Below are 21,567 nucleotides of genomic sequence, written 5' to 3'. Positions count from 1 at the left end.
TGAATGCTGCCTCCCCCCCCCCTTGCTTTTTTTTTTTTTTTTTTGATGCCGCAACTTGCGCCATAATCTTCCCCTGTGGGTACCTTTGATAAAAATTAATTGATAAATAGTTTAATCAAGCTTTGTTTAGTTTTAAATAGGGTTGCGGAGTCGGAGCCGTATTAATTTTGGGGTGAAGGAGAAGGAATCGAACGTTTGAAATTTCAAGAGTTGGAATGCGTCATTTTCTCCCAAAGTTTTTAATGCTGCCTGTGCTTGCAGAGTCAGAGTTTGAATCAGTCTGATTTTAAAGTAGAGTAATCAGAGAGTTGGTCATTTTTCCTCCCACTTCGCAGCTCTGGTTTTAAAGAACTATTTTTAAAAAATATTTAAACGTTAATTATAAGATTAGAAATTATTCTGATATAATTATACATGCGTAATAAAGACTGCAATGTTAAACAAAGTAGAAAAATACGAATATTAATAACAAATTAACCTAAAAGATTTCAAATAGGTTACATAATGCAATATTTTTTATTGAGAAGTCACAATTGTTTGTGGTTTTACTTGAACGTTGAAAGACATTCTTTCCTGTTTGAACACCCCCCCCCCCCCAGAATCCACAGACTGGTGCTCCTCCTGGGCTGTGGCATCCATGTCACCTGACCTGGAAGAGATTTCATTTATGCCGGACCCACTTGACTTTATACAATCCTTTGTAGACATCCGGAACCCTGCGCACAGCATCTGGCATCCAGTTCCCTGCATTAATTTGAATTTTGACATCTTGAATCCAAATTAAGTTCTTATTAAATTATAATTACAATAGGAGGCATTTGTAAAAACAAGAATCCCAAAGAGTATGATCCTATCATAACTTGTGGCTGCGAAAAACATAATTTGAATTCAAGATGCCGAAACTCACATGTGTGCCAGGGATTGTACTCTAAATGTTGTGAGCTAAACATTAAATCTTTTTTTTTTCTTTCCTTTTTTCTAAAAAAAATAAGGTAACTTTTTTAACATGAACTAACAAAAACCTCTGAGGACCAGTCAAATTTTTCTGTGAACCAGTTTTTGGTCCTTGGGACCATTGGTTGAGAATTGCTGATCTGCATAGTAAAATGAACACTTACTTCACAAAATTTCTTTACTTTACCTGATGCACTAGTCAACAGCAATAGCTATTCTTTGGGGTTATTCAATAGCAACCAGCAAGGTCATTAAAATGACAAAATAAAATTTTGCCTATCAAAATCACCCAGCTAGTGTTGAAATTAATTTTCAAAACTGCTGAAAACATACTTTTTTCATTTTAAAAATATTTGACTTGCTCAAAATGCATGTTATTGCATTCAAACAACTACATGCATCATATCCCCCTACATAGTCAAACTTTGGCCAAGAGCAGAGTATTAAGGGACGGATACAAGGAGAGGATCATGGAGTCACTACCCAACTAAACATCCACAATCGCATGCAATTGTCATTTCAACCAATGCCTTTCGATTTTTTTTTTCCACAAATTTTACAGCTAACATAACTCATTTATGGTTGGTAAATTTCAAAAATGCAAACAGGATAATTTGAAAGACTGAGATTTCTACAGATTAATCATACACCAGTCACCATTAGCAAACATGGATAAACTTACACCGACAGGAATTGAAACCATGGCCATCCAGGCGGCACGGATCTGTAAATTGTAAGCGGCCCTCTTCAAAAATTTTGCGGTGTCCCAGCGGCTCACTGGATTGCCCCCCCCCCCCCCCAAACGATGAATTTTTAACCAAGTGATAGTTGCTTGTTTCTACCTGTTTCAATATTTCTTCTCAAATTTTGGATTTATTTGTTCAAGTGTTTTTATTTCATTTTATTCTTATATTATAGTTTATTGATTTTTAACTTACCTGTTTAAGCATATCGAGGTAGTTATGTGGGTTTTTTAATGTTGATTTTGTTAAACTCATTTTGTTTATAAGTTATGTCAGCAAAGAAACAAGTTTCCCATAATTTTACAGCTCTCCGAGATTTAACCAATCTTTTAATTTCAATCCAAGTTTAAGAACCTCAAAACTGTTTCGGTTTTGAAAGAATTTTTACATTACACGGAATCAGCTTAACGTAGTACAGGGTAGGGCTTTCATTCTATAAATCTTTCAAGTTAGGCTTACATTTTTGCCCGCTTTATAGGTTTTCTCCCAATTCGTGAATTTAATCATGAGTCAAACTGAACAATGCTTCATACACTCAATGGTGAGATAAATTTACTTTACCTTTCGTTAGTTGGCATTCTCAGCTTCAATGCCATTACATCTGCCTCCAGCTTGGTTATTCACTATTTTAGACTGATGAGTTCTAATAAGAGCGGAACTGCAGTCCCTGGATGTGATAAATGCAGGCTCCGATCTGCATACCCCTGGAGTGGGGGGGGGGGCACGTCCTTAAGAGGTTTTAAAAAAAACATGAGCACTACAACTTATTAACGTTGCAAATTTACACTGTTGGCCTTTGAGGGGCGGGCATACAGATTTTGTTGTAGGAGGGCACAAAATTTATAGTTACAGGCCTCGATAACCGTGCTGTATTTCATGTATTTCTGCCTTAGCCCTAGCTTAGGAGTGGTAACTTACTGCTAAATCACTCTATATTTGTTATTGTAGCCCTGATTAAGACCACTTAAGGAATTTCGCAAAACAGTTTTAACTCAGGAGTGCCCAGCCCCCTTAAAAATTACGAAGACCCCCCAAAAACCAAGAACCTCCCTAAAAAGGTAAAAAATACCCCCTAAAAACTTTTTGGACGCAGTCGGCACCATGATCCCCCCCCCCCCTCAGGTGGTCATCCCTATTTAACTAAAGTTAAATCTGTTTTAACCCTAATTTTAGTTTACGGCAAAATTTAACCAAGAGCCAAAAGATTGAAATATGATAGCCTTCCTCTATTTCAAGAGCAAAAAAATCAGAATACTATACTACAGTCGACTCTCGATAACTCGAAGGCTTATAACTTAAACATTCGTTCATTTCGAAGTTTCCATTTGGTCCCAAAATAATTAAGTTTTTCTTAATACCAAGTTGTTTCTATGTCTCAAATGTACCCCTACGACTGCACTATAGTCTTTTCTTGAAATGGCAGCAAGAAAAAACAATAAGAATAGACGAAATGTTTTGATGGAAAATTCAAGTTTTTTCTCGCCCGTTGAGGGCGGAAAATATTGTTTTACATTTTTACGTCAATAATTGTTCTTACTAATTTCAAATTTATTTAAAAAATTTCTCAACAAAAATATTTGAAAGCTGATCACTATTATTCAATTACCCAGGAAAATTATTCGATTAAGCTGGAGTCTTTAATCAGGCCGGATTACACAATAGGCCACCCTAAGCCCTGGGCTAAACGTGCAAGCCGAAAAGGGCACACGTCACGGGAAAAAAAATTAATAGCTTGTTGGGAAAAAAAAAAAACTGGCATGCTATTATGAAGAAGCAAAATTCAACTTTATAGATATGCAACCAGATCTTTAGACAGAAAAAAAGCTATTTGAGGAGAGCTGAGGGGGTGTATGCTTGAGTCGAGGTCCTTTTCCAGTAAAAGCAGATAATTTTCAATATCTTTGATTTGAACAATAATTTCTTCAAAGTATAGCTTTGCTCAGGGTTAGACTGGGTCCTCTCGAAGAGCTCACAGATTCAAAGGCACAAAGAAAAAGAAAAAAAAAATGTTGCACAGGTTCAAGAGAGAAAAAGTTTGGGGATGTCCCATGACACCTCCATTGGGGCGCCCCTGCAAGACATATCACCTATTTTGCACAAAATATTTGCCATAGACTGCTTAAATTCTCTACACACACATTAATTGCGTGAAAGTTTCAAATTGATAGCAAATTATATACACAGTTTTATATATTTTGTTCATAATTATATCGGTTATCGGAGTTTGCTGCCAACATATTATTTTTTGGAGCATTTTTATTCAAAATTTCATCACGAAGACCCCAACAAAGTGGATAAAAATACATGGGATGCCCCAAAATATGTTTTAAATAGAAAAAATAAATAAATAAATAAATAAATAAAATGAAGAAAGTAATTTAGAATATGGTAAGGAAGAGATACTAGCAGTTATAAATGGTCCTAAGGTAAAAAATGAATGGTGAACAAAAGTGTATCAGGAAATTCAAGAGACATATTTAAATTTAAGTAAATAAAAAAAAAAAAAAAATACATAAGATACCCACCTCAGCCCAAAGTATCAATATTTCCTTTTTCAGGGGGAACAAAAATTTGAGATTGAAATTTGAAAATTCCTTTATGGGAAAACTAAAAGTTAAATATTTTTGGAAAAGAAAAAGTATGGCAGGATGCTTTACAAAATATTTTTAAAAATAAAAAATACAGTAGGCTCTCTGTTTAACGACTTTCAAGGGACCACAAAAAATCATCCTTAAGTAGAAAGCGTCCTTAAATAGAATGCTTTTAACATTATAGTGGACTATCTGGGACCGTGAAAAGCCGTCATTAAACAGAGAGCCAACTGTATATATTACGGACAAAGCAAAATACGAGGAAGGAGGCCTTTTCTGAGCCTAACCCCATTGGGGTGGGGGGCTGATTTCGATATAGTTCGGATGTGAGGGTGGGGCGTCATTTCAAAGTTTGGCCTAGGGTGTATATGGAACTTAATCCAGCCCTGTCTTTAAAACTGCATCTATGGGGAAAATTTTGGTTTCAGGAGGTTTTATTCATACAATCGGTGTAGTCATTTATCTGTTACCCCATTAAGTGACAGTATCTTAAAAAATTTATTCTGTTCTCTGTAAAGTTATTTTTATTTAATACATATTAATATTTAATTTATCCAAACTATGCATGTTATAATAGTTTATGTATCGGGCACTATTCTTGAGAAACAAAATAAAAATTATACTCGAGAATGATAGGAAAGGAAATTACGGTAACTTGAACTGCTGATTATTAGAAGGTTTTAACCACGTTCTTGGGACTTTGAGTTACCGAGAGTTCACTGTATATATTGGAATTCTATTTCACTAGCTTTCTTGTCTGTTGTTGCAACCATAATGTAGAATTTCAGGCAGTTCTAGTGCGCACTAAGCCCATCATTTAAAATTTTTTCACGGGGAGCGAGGCAATGGACATATACACATTGCAAATGTTAGGAAAAAAACAGTACAGTAACGCTCAATGCAATAGCTTTGGGACAAATATATTTTGATAACAATAATCGAAAAGAATCCAGAAAAAAACAACATTTTTTTCAATTAAGCATGCAATATGCTGTAAATTAAAATTGCAATCAGCCAACTAAACTGTTTTAAATTACTAAATTAGCAGAAAAGAAAAGCAGTTTTTTCCATCAATTAAACCCTTCCACCGGTGCTTTTTGGCCTATTTTTAAAACAAGATCTTCTGTGTTTTTTTCCCGCAAGGACAGTGTGCTGAGAAATACTAAAAAAGGGCACAGGGTCTTCTTAAAATGCCAGGGGAGGGGGGGGGGACATAATAAGAAAATCAAAATTTATTGGGGAAAAAATGTCAAACTATAATTCATCTTTCTGTAGAATATTCAAAATTGCAGCATTTCTAGTAATGAGATAGATAATCCAGGAGCAGGCAAGCATATCAGCCATTTTTATTGTACCGTTTAAAAAAATACTAAACCTAGTTATATACAATGCAAGTGCTTGTTTTAATGGAATTTCATCTGACATAAATTTACTGAAGCAGCTTTGCATAAGGAATTAAATTTGTGATTTAGTTTCAATTAGCAACAAAAAAATCATGTTTCAGCCATAACAGCGTTCCATTACCTTGCATTCAAACTCACTGTCGCTAAAACAATGTTTAAATTTTAAACACAAATTCATTATTTTAGAGTTCGACTTTGAATTTTAGAGCTTGTTGACACAAAACAGTCAAATGTCATAATGTAGATCCCGAAAATGAATTATGAAATTTTTCACGTTCGCTCGAAGCAAATGTTTGTTTACACTTGAAATTTGAATTAGAAAACAGCGCGAACGCCCTCTGGCTTCTGGAAGAAGCGAAAAATATCGTTGTCATTCCTAAAAAAAAATGAAAAAATATGAAACCTATTTTCGAACGTAGAATAAGTTATTTTTCGAGAGGAGTGACTATCCAATATAAATGGGTACAAGTAAAAAAAAAAAAAAGAAATTACAATGACGTACGACGATATCGTGAAAATAACCAATCCTATATCGCTGCGTCATCGGGTCACGATATAAAATGATGTCTAATCCGACAGAGCGTGTGCCATTGACAAAATCGTCACGCGTCATTGTAACGATAACGCAAGCGTCATTGTGCAGTCATCGTTTGCGATATCTGCCTATATCGTTTACGCGTCATTGTAACGATAACGTAAGCGTCATCGCGTCGCGATTAGAGAAGTGCGTGAAATTTCAAATATTTGAATTTTTTTATTAAAACTGAATTATTTTTGATTTATTCCATTTTATTCATAAAATAACTGTACAGTTTTGAAATTTGACTATTATAAGCAATTTTGTAAAATGCCGTTTCGTGTGATATCGTGCCGATGACGAGCTATACAGTAGAAACGATATACGATATCGGGTAGATGAAACGATATACGGCAATGACGTACAGATGACGCTAAGATATCGGGTGCTACTAGGGTTAGGTATAGTTACTGCTTTTAAAATGAGTGTTTGTCATGGCTGCCCATATCCAAAATTTTAAGGGGGAGGAGGAGAGTTCAGATATTTTCTTCATGGTTTAGCAGGATATTTACCCCATGGAAACGATTTCAGTACAGATTCGAGTTATAAAATTTGACATTTTTAATAACTTATTCATTAATGGATGGAGATGTTTTTTACATATCTGCAAAGAAAAAGTACTAAAAGCAACGCATTTCTCATTTCTAAGGGGGGCCTGAGCCATCCTCCCCCCCCATATGGGCGCCAATGGATACTGTAGACTACGTATGAAAACTAATCAAACATTTCTTGTGCCAAAATATGAGCAAAACACAACCATCAAAATAGTCACTCTTCAGTCTCAAAGTCTTGAGCAACATTTGCTTATGCTCTGCTGTTGCGTATTGGTCCTTGAGCACTTTTTCAATTGATGATGTGGCTCTTCTGCAACTTTGAAACTGCTGCTTGCTGTTAATTTTGTAATGTCCCCCCCTACTTTTGTTGATCATTTATTTTAATATTTTAATGCAGGGATTACCACTGTTGGTGACATCATGCATTTGTACCATACCAGGTCTATTGTGCCTCTTTGAAGGGCCAAACACTTTTCTCTCTATTGTTAATTTTTTATATGCAGATTTTTTACCTATAGGTATCAAGATACTGGAATATTTATTTATTCTAGATCACATAATCGCTATAACATTTATTTATTGAATATGAAGTAGTCGCATTATAAATGCTATATCATGTAACTTTTCCAGCAGTTTTCATGTAAAGTAAATCTGTATAATAATCTTGCAACTCATTTTCATTGGTGTTTGAGGAATAACGTTTGGCAAAACAACTTATATATGTTTTCTCTTTAACAAAAAAGAGCTTTTGAAGCATTGTAATGCATGTCATGGTTTAAATTATCAATGTATCTTAATGTACTAGTAATGAAATAGTACTGTTATACTCCATACTAATACTCACTATGTAGATTTTTTGTTTTAACTTTATTTTTTTTAATACCATTCACATAGAAAATCAACATGCTAGAAAGTTGGTAAGTGAACAGGACTGTTCACTCTAAATTTTGTTGTTGTGTGTTGAGCATTTTTTTTTTTTTTTTTGCACTGATAAAGAGGTTTTAAATAATAATTTTTTTATTATTTTCTTGACAAGTTGTTCTGTACTTCCCTTTTCCTCCCTTTTTACTCATATGTAATTTGTTATTCCTTGTCAGGTTTGTCGTAAGTGTCATCAACAGTGCCGAAATTGTACTGCTTACGGGATTCATTTCTCCGTATGCAAGTGCTTACACTATATGTCAGGAGAACAATGCGAAGAAAGCTGTCCCAGAGACCACTATGCTGACGAGAAAAACCAGATGTGCTTGAGGTGTGAAGAGGAGTGTCGGGGCTGCACTGGACCAGCGACAACAGACTGTATCGCTTGCCGAAACTTTAGGGTGTATGAAAATGAGCATAACAAAACAATGGTATGTTTCATTTTTGCATTAGTAATCATATATTTTTCAAGGGCTAAAATTCAACGCTGGTTACTATCAGTTGCTGAGGATGCTAACTCTTGGTCATCTCTTTATTTTACGTTGATGATCTTGGTCCACATTTAAACCTTATTAATCTATAGCTCATCTTAATGTTGAATATTTCATTTGTACAATATCAAAGCCAGCTCATTCATGAATGTTTTAAATGTTTTTAGATTCCTCAATGTGAATGACGCCCCCGAACCAGGTAAGTAGGGCCGTGCTTAGAGGATGGCAAATTGTGCGGCCGCACAGGGCCGTTAAAATATTTTGAACATAAGGGGCCGCTAAAATATTGTGAAAAAATATTTTCTTTCTAATGGTGCCATTGAAAAGAAGTGCAATGGGACAAACTTGAGCTACAGAGCATTAAAAATAGGCTATTTTTCATGTGAACGATTTTGACAGTCAATTGGATGCCAATATTTTTTAGAAAATCAGTATTTATGCTCTGCAACTATAACCCCTTAAAAGCATGTATATTGACAATAGAATTACAAAATAAGAGCTTTTGAATCATTTTTGTTCAAAATTTATGACATTCTAAAATCCAGGAAAAAGTTTCTCCACTGTTTTTCTTTTGCTACTTTGCATGTGTACTACACAAAAGTTAATGAACTCAAATTCATAAAAATACAAGAAAGTATTGACAACCAAAAGTACTTTGAGCTCCTAAAATTTCAGGCTTCCAGTGTGATAAAATTTCCCGTAATCTGAACTTAAACATGGCAATTTGTTAAGACAGACAGAATTTAAAACTCATTTTTCTATCCTTATTCAAAAGACCACCATTGAAGAAAAAACTTATTTTGAAAGGAAAAAATATGTTCTTTCTAATGGTACATATTAACGAAAAAAAGATGCGAGGTGACAAACTTGAGTTTCATCGCTTTGAAAATAAGCTATTTTTCACTTGAACGGTTTTGATAGCCACTTTGAATCACAATATCTTTTTGAAAATCAATATTTACGCTCTGTAACTATAACACATTAAAAAACAAGTATTTTTTAATGTAATCATGAAGTATGAGCCTTTAAATTATTTTTGTTCAGATTTTATGACAACCTAAAATCCAGGAAAAAATTTCCCCGCCACGCCTTTTCACGAGTATGCTCCATCAACATTGCTCCATCAACGCGCGTTTTCAAGCTTTCTTGCAATGCATTGCATGAAATGAAATATCACATGAATTTAATCGAAACTGGAATTTAAAATGCAAAAAAAGCAAAATTTTTTCAAGCCAGCTTAATCCAAATTATTTTTATCCGCACATCATTAGCAAATGCTGCTAATTTAAAAAAGATGAATATATAAAACGTTTGTCGAACATTTTTCAGACAAACTATGCCCCCCCCCCAAAGGAAGTGGACAGAGTGCCAAATTTTTTTTTTATCTCCTCTGTAAAATTTTAAAAAATGCATTGAGCTGATTTTGGTCCCAAATGCCTTGTTAGAAATTTGGTGAAGTACTCCAAATATTAAATCACATGATGTTATCTTTTTTTTTCTTACAGTTTATTATTATATAGTTACTTCAACTGTAGAATAATATGTGTTGTTCTTGCAGTTTAATTGTACAGCATCTTGTCCTGCTGATAAGCTATACAAGATTTTTGTGGACAGTGTGCAGGATCCTTACTGTTCATCTGAAGATGCAAATGCTGTTGCATTGCATGGAAAGTACGTGCTTCTTTTTTGTAATGAGCTGCAGCTTAATCATATGAATTTAAAAACTGTTAATGTATATATTTTGCTGCGTGATTTTTCTTTTTTTATTTTGTCATAGCTAATGTGTTAATAAGTCAAATATTCGTGTTTCAAAAAAAAAAAAAGGAAGTCAATTGATTATCATTGAATTGCATATAATTAAAGTTAAATTCGTAATTGTACTATCACTTTTTTAATATTTAATAAATTTCAAATTAAATCAATTTAATCATTTCAGTTTCAAAATGTAAACTGTTCAAACTGAAATTAGTTTGAATGAGTTATGTTGGATGAGAGTCTAATTGCTCGACCCCACTCCCCTCGTAAAAACTCTTCAAATATGCATACATAAATAATTGAATCCATTGAAAAAAATATTTGATAAGTTTTTTTTTTTAAATAGTTTTTCAGTTTTAGAATGTGTTGTTGGCCCAAAATTTTCCGAACCCAAACACCCTTGCATTAGAGTTTTGAGGGTGGCTTTGCAAAGACTAAATGTTGGAATTGCTACCTATTGTTTGATCCTTTAATTTTTATTTAGAATATGAAAATTTTAACATTGCAAAGCATTTTGCGAATTTGCTCTTGTTTAAACAAAGAAATAACATTATTAATGTAGTCACTTACTCATCTTCTCAAAATGATTAAATTCCTAACTTGGTTTTCTTTTATTTTAAATTTTTTCATAGTATGATGCCTTGAAGTTCTGAGATTTTCCTCTTTGCTGAACATTTTGCATAAAATTATGTGTAAAAAAGTTAATTTAATTAAATTTTTTTATTTGTTTAAATTGATTGTGATAATTGATATTAGCTGTATTTATATTAAATTCTCTTTTGCAAAATCTTGTCAAAATTAATTTGTATATCCGAAGAATATATTTTTGGAAAATAAAGCTGTAGTTTTAGTTAATTTTTGTTATTTCTCCTATTTTTTCTTCATTTAAATTTACAAGGTTTGTCTTCGTTTGAGTATAAGTTTGGTAAGCCATGAACAATGTTTAATCTATTATAGTTTTAATTATTGTCTATGATTTACCAAACTGAAATTTTGAGTCATTTTTAAAACAATTATATGTTTCAGCAGTGAAGAAGACAATATTCCCGCAATTCTGGGAGGTGTAATGGGATGCTTCGTTATCCTTGGAATATTTTTTGCTGTTTTAAGCTACCATCTGCTGGAGAGAGCTAGAACAAAGGAAAACACAGTGAAAATGACAATGGTAATGTATTTTCTGGTATTTGTTTTAATATCTGTCAGCTGTCTTAATGGAAACCTTTAGTACAAACATGAGACATTCTTGCAAATTTATTTTTATAAGATTAAAAAAAGTATATATATCCAGGAGCCAATGCAATCTTTTAATGCTCAGAGTCCCAAGTGCTATGATTTTATCTTGATTTAAAAATGACAATTCAAAAGCAACAACGGCATTTAATCTTGATTTTAAATGTTTGTATATAAATCAAGATTATATATAAATGTTTTATATTATATCTTTAACAATATTATATTATAAATCATTTCTCAGAGAATGAGTGGCTTTGATGATAACGAACCCTTGAAGCCAACTAACCTCAAGCCAAATTTAGCCAAATTAAGGATTGTGAAAGAAGCAGAGCTTCGGCGTGGAGGTATTCTTGGTTATGGAGCTTTTGGAACTGTTTATAAGGTAATTAATGCTGGATTTTTGTAACTTTGTTGTGCATTATTTCTATTTTACTTTCTTCTTATTATTAATTTTCGGTTGAACACAGATATGTGCAGGGCCTGATTACTGAATAGGCCAACTAGGCCGTGGCCTAGAGCCCCTAATAGTTTGGGGCCCCAAATGGCTAAAATTACTTTATTCTATGCTAAAATTGTTTCAATCAATGGCTAAAGTTATATAGTTTGAATACAGGGGTCCCCAAAAGAGTATTTTGCCTAGGGCCTCTCGATATCTTAATCGGGCCCTGGATATGTGATATCACGTGTACTAGAAACACTTTGCTCTCAGAAAGAAACATCAAAGCTATGTTTCAGAATAAAGGTTTTTTTTTCTTTTTTTTTTTGGAAGGGGGGGGGGGGGGGATTTACAATGAACAATTGTATTAATCCAGTTATGTTTTAAGTATGTCATCATAACCACTTTTTCCTAGTCTGGAAATCCCATATTACTTGAAAATGTTCAAGCTCTAATGATGCAGTCTTATGCTCTAGTGGGAAGATCCAGATTTTATGAAAGGGGAATAATAATGGTGCTACTCCTGAGGAACCAATGTGGATAATAATTATAATATAGTCTGTATTGACTCTTTTATTAAGACTTGCATCCCAATTTAACATCCTTTTTTTTTTCAAAAGGAAAAAAAGAGGCATTTCGGATTACAGTCGAGTTTCGAAAATCAGAGTCTTAAAAGTCTGAGGTTCCGTTTAATTGGAGGTACTTTATTAATACTTTAAGGCACATTTTTTAAAAAGCTAAAAAATGATTTGGATTAAAATTCAAAAATGAAAGTCTTTTACTGTTGCTAAGTTCTTAGCTGCATACAATAATGTAATAAAAACATATGGAGATGTCAGTGTCAACAATGCTCAGCAAGGGGCATAAAATATTCATTAACTACTAGAGATAGATTAATAGATGCCTTTCAGATAACAACTTGTTACAGAAATAGACTGAAAACTACTATTGTTTTGCTGCAAAGGATGAAGAAACAGCTATTTTGAAATATCAGATTGCAATCAAGGAGCGAAGTGTGCAACTTGATGACGTACAAGTCATATATACGAAATTTTTATTTTCACTCAATAACTGTTTTCGTGATATGAGTGGTACTTACACACGCACACACAAATGTCAAAATAAAGCTACTCAAAATGGATTGTGAGATTTTCAAAATATATTTTTTGGTAGCTTAAAAATTCACTCAAAAATGTGTTTAGACATCATTAAAAAAACTATGTAAAATTCCTTTAGAGGTAATTAAAATGTAAATTTGCTGAACTTTGAGTGATATTTTTTTCGTAATGACAATATACATTCTTTTCATAGTACAAAGAAGTAAAAGGTGTCCATCCTTATGCCGCCCAAATAGTATAAAATTTTAATAGCTGAGAATTTTCCGAATAATCCAAGTTTTCAGTCATCTGAAGTATCATGAGCCCCAATCACCTCGGATTTCCGAGACTCTACTGTATACGTTTTTTCAATCAGGAATGGGCAGCTCCAAATAGCAGGCTTTTGCACTGTAAAAACTGTCATGCATAAGAGGGTTCTATTGCATTTCTGAATTATTTTTTAAACTTCGTGCACTCTTAACTTTTTCATTTTCTGAAATTTAATTTTTGAAATCGAGTACTTTTGATCAATTTTCAGGGTGTCTGGGTACCAGAAGATGAAAATGTCAAAATTCCTGTTGCCATTAAAGTGCTTAGAGATGGATCATGCCCAAGCTCAAACAAGGACTTTTTAGAGGTAATTTCATCGACTAATCTTCGTCATATGATGATTTAAAACAAAGTCTTGTAGTTGTTTTGAGATATGATTCATATATTTTCAATTCTATTTCATGCATTAATTTCTTACATGGATTTGTAAAGGTATACTAGTCGGTGAGTGTTTTATCAATGACATGTGCCTCAAGATTTTTAGTTGTATGCAACGTATAAAAAAGGTTCATGTTTTCATGTTCATCTTTTTTCCCTCTTATTAGGAAGCATATATAATGGCCAGTGTGGATCACCCAAATCTGTTGAAACTTCTTGCTGTTTGCATGGCTTCTCAATCAATGCTGGTGACACAGTTGATGCCTCTGGGCTGCTTGTTGGACTATGTGCGCTCAAATAAAGATAAAATAGGATCCAAGCCTTTGTTGAGCTGGTCTGCTCAGATTGCTAGGGTAAGTTTTTAGCTTTTGCTTTAATTGCAGCGCTATTTGTTTTTAGAAAATTCAATAGCAGAATTAACCAATAAGGTACTTGTTGAGTTTAGTCAGGTGTAGTGATGCAAGATACCTTGATATTTATTTTTAATTATAACAGAGATTAAATTAAATTTAATCTCTGTTTAAAAAAAAACCCTAAAATAATATTTGTAAAAGACAAGCTTAAAAAGTAAGAAAACTTTCCAACCTTGGTTGTTTTGTCAAAGAAATGATATGTGAAACAAAGTATGTCAAATTATTTGTTTTTGTTTGAAGACAAAAGGAATTTATTTCATTTTTTTATTTTTGCTGTTCTGTTGTTTTAAATAAAACCTTTAGTCTATGCACTGTGAAACGTTTTGCAAAGAAAGAACAGGAAAAGGTATACTTATAGTGTCTTATATTGTTTTATTTTATGATATGCACTGAATAGAGATAATCATTTCAAAAAAAAAGGAAAACAAAAGCTTTTTATTGTTACATCTTTTTTCTGCGATGTGAAGCGACTCATTCTGCTACAGCCATTTACAAGAAATGTTAGTATTTTACCATTGCCTTATGACTTATCATTTCCATACTATTCAGTTATTATTTTTTTTATTGCTGAATTTCTCAAGTATATTTTTATTTACCTTTGCAAGAGGATTAAATGTTACAAGAGAAAAGTAAAAGTGAGAAATGTTAATCAAAGAGGACACTTATTATATAGCATATCCAAAGTTAAATTGGAAAATCTTTTTCAATTATTTATTTTTCTAACGAGGGGAGGGGAGATTTAACCATTGAATTCCTCTCCATGGGTATTGCCAGAGGTTGAGATTTATAGTACATATTTCCATATTAAATGCTGGGCAGTTTTGGGGAATTCTGCAGCTTCTGTTTGATTGCTATTATAACTTGTTGTATTTTTTTCCATAAAAACTGAGAAGAGATAAGTGTAAGTGTTTGTTCTTTACTTTTAGGGGATGGCCCACTTGGAAGAGCGACGCATGGTTCATCGGGATTTAGCTCTCAGAAATGTTCTTCGTAAGTATGTCCGACTAAACCTTTATTTTTCCAATTGGTTAAAAGCATGGCTGAGTGGACAAATAATTCTATGCTCAAATGATTGAGAGAAGGAGCAAACCAAATAATTTTTACTTAAAAATACTAACTGAAATAACTACTAACTTAAAGAAATATTTGCTCTGTTAATTTTTCATTTTTTTCTTTTTTTTTCCCCTTCCATGTCATCTCTATATATTTTTTTTAATGGACAGTCAATGAAAGGCTTTAAAAATTGTAACTGTTTGTTCAAGTTTTTTAGACTGCAGATCATGATGCTTATAGATTCTAACTTGTTCCTTTGTCCCCTAAAAGTTTCCCCTTTCCAAATTTCAAATCCTTTAAAGCCATTCCCCCCCCCCCCCTGTTTTTTTGTTTAAAATGTCAGGATCATTTTGAATTTTCCCTGTAAACTCTTTTATTTATTTGATTTTTTTTCCTGAATATATATATATATATAAATATATTGCTCACACCCCTAGCATGACAATTTGTAACTTTTGAATCAAATGGGGGCTTAGCAGCTAGAGTTCAAAACTATTTGTTAGGTGTGATAAATTCATTCATCATAGTTTCTTGTTCTGGGAAAAGTCATTTTATTGAAAAAATTCATTTTAAAATCAATTAATCAGTAAAAATTTTCCAATTATAAATAATTCGCAAAGTGGCCAAATACTGATTTCTGCCTGTCAGTCAGTTCATCTTTAACTTGTACCCTCAAAGCTAGCTTTACCTTCAATTTGTGAGTTGCAACGCACCATGACTGTGGACTCTTGCTGGTGAGATACATACCTTATCTACCAGTTTGGTTGCACTGTCAGCTTCAATGAGATGACATCTGCCTCCAGATTGGTTATTCACTATTCCAGACTGATGAGTCCATAACAAGGACGAAATTGCTGGACAAGGACGACTATTTAAATGTGACCGAAAAATTGAATATATTATAACAAATTTGGCTGTTTTATTTAATACATTTATGATTCACGCCTCCCCTGAAATTCTTCCACGCCTTCTAACAGGGGTGCACACCCCAGGTTGAGAACCCCTAATTTAAATGGAGGTTCACAAAACAGAAAATTGAAATTAAATATCAATATGTGGCTTTACATACAAACAAGTAATGTCATTTGTAGTAACTGTATTTTTCTTCTAATATTTAGTTCAAACACCTGGTTGCATCAAGATTACTGATTTTGGTTTAGCTAAGTTTTTGGATGTCCATGAAGAATATAAAGCTGCTGGCGGAAAGGTAATTTGCCTGTTGAACCATACCTTGTTGAATTCTACTTAATGTTTATCTTTCGGTTTGTGTTTAAAATATGGCCTATTTTCACCAAACAAACATAATCAGCAAACAAAACTGGTTGACTTTTTTGAATTTAATGCATGGGATTTTCAGGATCTCTGGTATAAACATCTTTTAGTTAAAACCTTTAATTTTTTTTTTTTTTAAATTTCAATAACTTGCTAATTATTTTAAAATTCTAAACCTTGTGTCTTGAATCTTATCAAACAATGAAATTGTGTCCTTCGAATTAAAAGTGGATCTCCTCTCTGTGTAACAATATATCCCTCTACAGTGATAATTGCATGCACTGAGTCTCTTTATTCGCGTGCCGATGTTTTACTGTATGAAACGTAGTTTCTCATTTTGACTGCAATTTATGAAACATAATTTCTGTTTTTCAGATGCCTATCAAGTGGTTGGCTCTAGAATGCATAGAACATAGGGTATTCACTCATAAAACAGATGTATGGGCATTTGGTAAGTATGACGTTCTTTATGTAGCATATCTTATTGAACTTGTGAATTTTATATCGTATTTTTATTGTTATCAATGTTTTAGTATAAAACTAAATTTTTTTTTACGTTCCGCTTAATGTACTCATTAACTAATCCAACATTGTTGGACACAAATTGGCGAAAATGAGCTATTTCTTGTGACTGCAAAGCACATGTGAACAATTTTTATTTCAAAGGAGCATGTCTGATACTCTGGTTTTACACCAAAAAATAAAAAAATAAAAAAAAAAAAAAATTGGAAAACAATCCCCTTGAAAAAGAGAGTTGTAGATTATTTAAAAAATATTTTAGGTTGGAATACCCCATGAATCTCAACTTGCTATAAATGTTCCTGCTTTTGAACTTTTTGCTTCTCTAGGCCCTCAGAAGAATGTTATTGCTTGATGTGGATGCTTAAATTGCCAAATCGATAAACTCTACTTTTTAAAAAATATTGAATTCATTTGAATTGTTTATAGGGGATGTGAATTTTATAAATGTTGATTTATTGTTCCTATTTACACTCAAGTTTAAATAAATTGTTATTTGTCTTAAAATTAATATGTATATCCTTTCTCCCGGGCAGATTACTCCACCTCCAATGTTTTTCAGCTGATTTGGGGCCAACATGTTCATATTTCACTGCATATTAGGGTGGACTGAGAGAACTTTTTTTCTATTTTCGATGATGAGTAGTGTGCTATTTGTCGAATAAAGTGCTCATAAATTTTTTTATCATTATTAGCCAGATTGATCTACTGCAATCATGTAGAAATTTCAGCCAAATGCAGTTTTTTGACATTTTGTAGCAAAACTCATAAAAAAAATGTATTCCATTTTCGATGATGGGTATTGAGAAAAAGGTGTGCAGGTGCCAGCACAGATCCAGAGGTGAATGAGGGTCATAACCCCTACCACCAATTATAGCTTAAAGCTGCGTTTTGAAAACTTAAAAGTCTCTACATGGTATTTTTGCCCAAAAATTGGATTTTAACCCCTTTCCCCCTCTTTCCAATCAGGCCCGTCATTTAGAAGGGCGAAGAGGGGGCAGATGACCCCCCTCCCAGACTTTTAGTATTTCTATGTGTGTGAGCATGGTTTTTGCTGTTTGCAATAATGTCATCCTCCAAAACCAGAAACTCGATCCAAACTTGTATTGGTGTCCATAAATTCTCATATAAAATATAAAGTGTGTATTGTAATTTCCTTATTTGGTTTAAATACATAGAAATTTTGGCAGTTTCCTGTTTTTTTTTATTGTTAATAACTTTTGTTTAAATGCCAAATTATAGTTTTGCCAGAATTTACTATAAACCAGAATTATTTACTGAAACATTTGTTATTTTACTTAAAATAATTATGTACAAACTATAAGTTTGTTATAAATTAGCTATTTATTGCTATTTGTAAAAAGCTATTAGAAACATTTCAACAGTTCTCAGCTTGTAGAAATGTGTGTCAGTTAGTACTTGTAGGTTTTGCGCTCAATTCTAACTGGAAGCAACCTAGTACTAGCCCCTCTTCAGATAGATCTTTTTAATAAGGAAAAAATACCATTTCTGAACTAAAAAGCAGTTTTTCTTTTTCAAAGGTGTGACCTTGTGGGAACTTTTTACACTAGGGGGACGACCCTATGAAAACATTCCAGCCCGAGAAGTGCCCGAATTACTTAGCAAAGGAGAGAGGCTACCTCAACCTTCCATCTCCACCATCGACGTTTACATGATTATGATCAAGTGTAAGTTTTCAATGTTTATTCAATTCCTACTTTTATTTCACGATCTATATATGTAACTGGTATGTGGAAGCTAAAAAAAGGCGTCATTGCACCTCATGGAATGCCAAGGCTTGCGAAATGACCAAAGATTGCAGCTAAAAATGTCACATATTAGACCTAGCTGACGTGGCTCAGCTACATCTAACGCATTTTCAACACAGTTTCCTGTACGGTTGACTTTCTGTATGACAATTAACAAATCTCAGGGGCAAACTTTCAAGAAAATTTGTGTTATGCTGCCCAAACACACGAGGTCATTTAAATCTTTCGGTGGTGGCCCCAAATTCACTTATTTCTAACAGTATAATATAAAGAAATATAGGTGACTAATACAGATTTTGTATCAAATTTTGTAATTCCTGTATTAAAAGAGCTGAGAAGGAAGGGTCATTGGGACTTGATTAAGAACTTAAGTGACCGTGAGTGAGCTCAAAGATCTTTATGGGACTGTGTCAGCAGGACCAGGCCAACAAGTCATTTTAAATGAATTTCATAATTGCTATTTCTTACTTTTGGATAACCGGACAATACTTTAGGAGTTTCTCTTCAGCAATGATGTTCCCATCAATTTTTCTGAGGGTAAGTAATCCATTATCCACAATATGTGTATGCAATCATATACATAATATGTCATAATATGAAATATTTTGCTGAGGGTATACGCTATGTGTCTAAAAATGTTTGAGAGGATACAGTGTATATGGAGTATGGGAACACCACTGCTCTTCAGTTTTACACTAACAAAAACTTTAAAACTATTAAAGTACAGTAGAGTCCTTCAAAATTTGAGGTAATTGGGGTTCCCACCAACATGAATTATCCAGAAAAATTTCAGCAATTAAACCTTTATACTATTCTGACACAAGAGGATGTGCCTCTAACGCCCTAACTAAACTAAATCATCCCTAAACTAAATGTTCAGGGGACAATACAGGATTTTTTTTCTCGCTACCTATTTTTGTAAAAGTATTGCATCATTCTATTTTTGTGTAAGTTTCTTTTATCAGCATTGTTTTGTGAAAATTTTAGACGCATCCTAATTTTTGTAAAAGAAGTAGTGGAACAAGTGAAATTTTAGTTCGAAAAGTGTAAATGTCATCTAGTATTATTTTTAACAGGTTTCGTTTTTATTTTTTTGGGGGGGGGGGGGAGCTAAAAACCTAAGAAGTACGAATAATACCATCGTAATTTCAGCTTAATGGTCTATGTACTGTGTACAATATAGGAAATTATGAGAAAAACGGTTCTTCAAAACAGATGTTTAAAGATTGTGATTATATTGCATAAATACACTTTGGTGAAAAACAGCTAAAAATTAGTTAAAATACTACAAAACGGTTTCTATTCAAGCGATTGTTCATATAAACCTGCTTATAATTTTATTTTATAAGTATATTTTTTTTAAACAGAGAAACAAATTTTATATTTTAAAATGCGAATTTTTGTGAAATTTTCGATGTTTTTGTGAAGTTACTGATTTTATTACTTGATTTTTGTGAAAGTACCGATTTCAAAACAAGATTTTTGTGAAGGTACCGAAAAACGGTAGCAAAATCAGCCTGTATTGGGCCCTGATGTTATCAGTTTTTTTTTTCATAATGTCTGGATGTATTTTGTATGTACTCTTGTAGGCAATCAAAAATTGCATTAAGACTGTCCCCGAATAAGTTTTGTCTTGAAGTTTCTATATGTATGTGTGGGTATGTATGGATAAAAACGACTACTCATGGAAGGTTAAAATTGCATGTATGCGACTTGTACGGCATCTAGCTGTGTACTTCCTCTCTTTATTGCAATTGGTTATTCAAAAAGATCTTTTATTTGTTCTTTGTGGCAAAGCAATGTTAATCTTAAGTCATTTTCTGTACCAAGGTATTATTTCTAAAGCATCCTTAAATTCATCTCTTTAGTCAATGAATATCATGCGCCTCTTGGCAAGAATTGTTAACACTGACCTCTCAATAGCTTTTTATTACTTTATTTTATGTAGTTCAGGGTGTTTTGAATTTAAAATATTTCAATTTTTAGACTTTATTGTAAATCTTTTTTTAGCTGTTACAAATATACCTTAAATAAAGCACCTTGAATTGAACGGAACCTCAGGCTTTTGAGACTCAGATTTTTGAGACTATGCTGTATGAGTGTGCAGTTTGAAATAGAGAAATTGTGACTCCGAGGTAACCCGGATAACAGTAGTGTAAAGTGTTTTGTGTGTGTGTGTGTGAAACTAATTATGTTTTGGAATGCTGCATTTAACTTGCTGGGTTTTTCTTTCGGCAGGTTGGATGCTTGATGCTGAATCTAGACCATCGTTTAAGGAGCTAGCTCAAGAGTTTGCCAAGATGGCTCGAGACCCCGGGCGATACTTGGTGATACCAGGAGACAAGCTGATGAGGTTGCCCAGTTATACTCCCAAAGATCCGAAAGAGTTGTTGAGCTCCCTAAGTATGCCCATGGATGGCCTTGAAATGATGGATGCTGAGGAATATTTACAACCCAAGTTGGATCAGTCTGAAACAGATTCTAGGGATCCCTCGACACCAGTAAAAGTAAATCACTTTACGTGATTTTTAAGTACGGTGTAACTTCAATTTAATGGTTTCCTCTATTTAAGGATACATTTCACTGGTCCAAATTGGACTGCATTGAATGTCTTTGCTCCTCAATTTAACGATATCCTTGATTTAACAACAACTTATTCCAGTCTATTGACAATTGTGAAATCGGGGTTATTCTATATTTTCAGGTTGAGGTAAGGGGGGGGGGGGAGGGGGTATGACTAATTATGCATGTCACCATGAGGGGGCAGTCTGTACTGGATGACACCCGTCAGGGTGACACTCAGAGTCCCCGAAAATAAGCTTAAATTACATTTAATGAATCAAAATTCATTGTAAATAGAGTACAATATTGAGGGAAAGATTGCAGTTGCATATACGTTTTTGGAAAATTTTACATGAAATGCTACCCTAATTTTTACTTATCTTTTTTAAGTTGGCAATTCTCAACCGGTGGACCGGCACCAGTTCGCAGAAAAACTTGACCAGTCCTCAGAGATTTTGGTTTGCCCACATTAAAAAAAAATTCCATACTCAAAGAAGGAAAGAAAAAAAAAGGAAA

At 33.3% G+C, this 21,567-nt stretch overlaps 1 protein-coding gene across 1 annotated transcript in view; it reads left to right on the top strand.

Moving 5' to 3' along the window:
- The window catches only part of LOC129229927 (epidermal growth factor receptor-like), a 68,892-nt gene extending 47,861 nt beyond the window's left edge, over positions 1 to 21,031 (top strand). Inside the window, exons 15-25 of the mRNA XM_054864307.1 lie at positions 7,920 to 8,174; positions 9,793 to 9,905; positions 11,016 to 11,154; positions 11,464 to 11,604; positions 13,294 to 13,392; positions 13,631 to 13,816; positions 14,803 to 14,866; positions 16,048 to 16,136; positions 16,577 to 16,652; positions 18,262 to 18,408; positions 20,728 to 21,031. Coding sequence (XP_054720282.1) covers positions 7,920 to 8,174; positions 9,793 to 9,905; positions 11,016 to 11,154; positions 11,464 to 11,604; positions 13,294 to 13,392; positions 13,631 to 13,816; positions 14,803 to 14,866; positions 16,048 to 16,136; positions 16,577 to 16,652; positions 18,262 to 18,408; positions 20,728 to 21,014 — 1,596 coding nt within the window. The 3' untranslated portion in view covers positions 21,015 to 21,031. The remainder of the gene's footprint in view (positions 1 to 7,919; positions 8,175 to 9,792; positions 9,906 to 11,015; positions 11,155 to 11,463; positions 11,605 to 13,293; positions 13,393 to 13,630; positions 13,817 to 14,802; positions 14,867 to 16,047; positions 16,137 to 16,576; positions 16,653 to 18,261; positions 18,409 to 20,727) is intronic.
- Positions 21,032 to 21,567: the final 536 nt, after the last annotated feature.

This window comes from Uloborus diversus, chromosome 9 (genome assembly GCF_026930045.1).
Source record: "Uloborus diversus isolate 005 chromosome 9, Udiv.v.3.1, whole genome shotgun sequence".
NCBI classification, from domain to species: domain Eukaryota; kingdom Metazoa; phylum Arthropoda; class Arachnida; order Araneae; family Uloboridae; genus Uloborus; species Uloborus diversus.
This window is presented reverse-complemented; position numbering and strand designations above follow the sequence as displayed.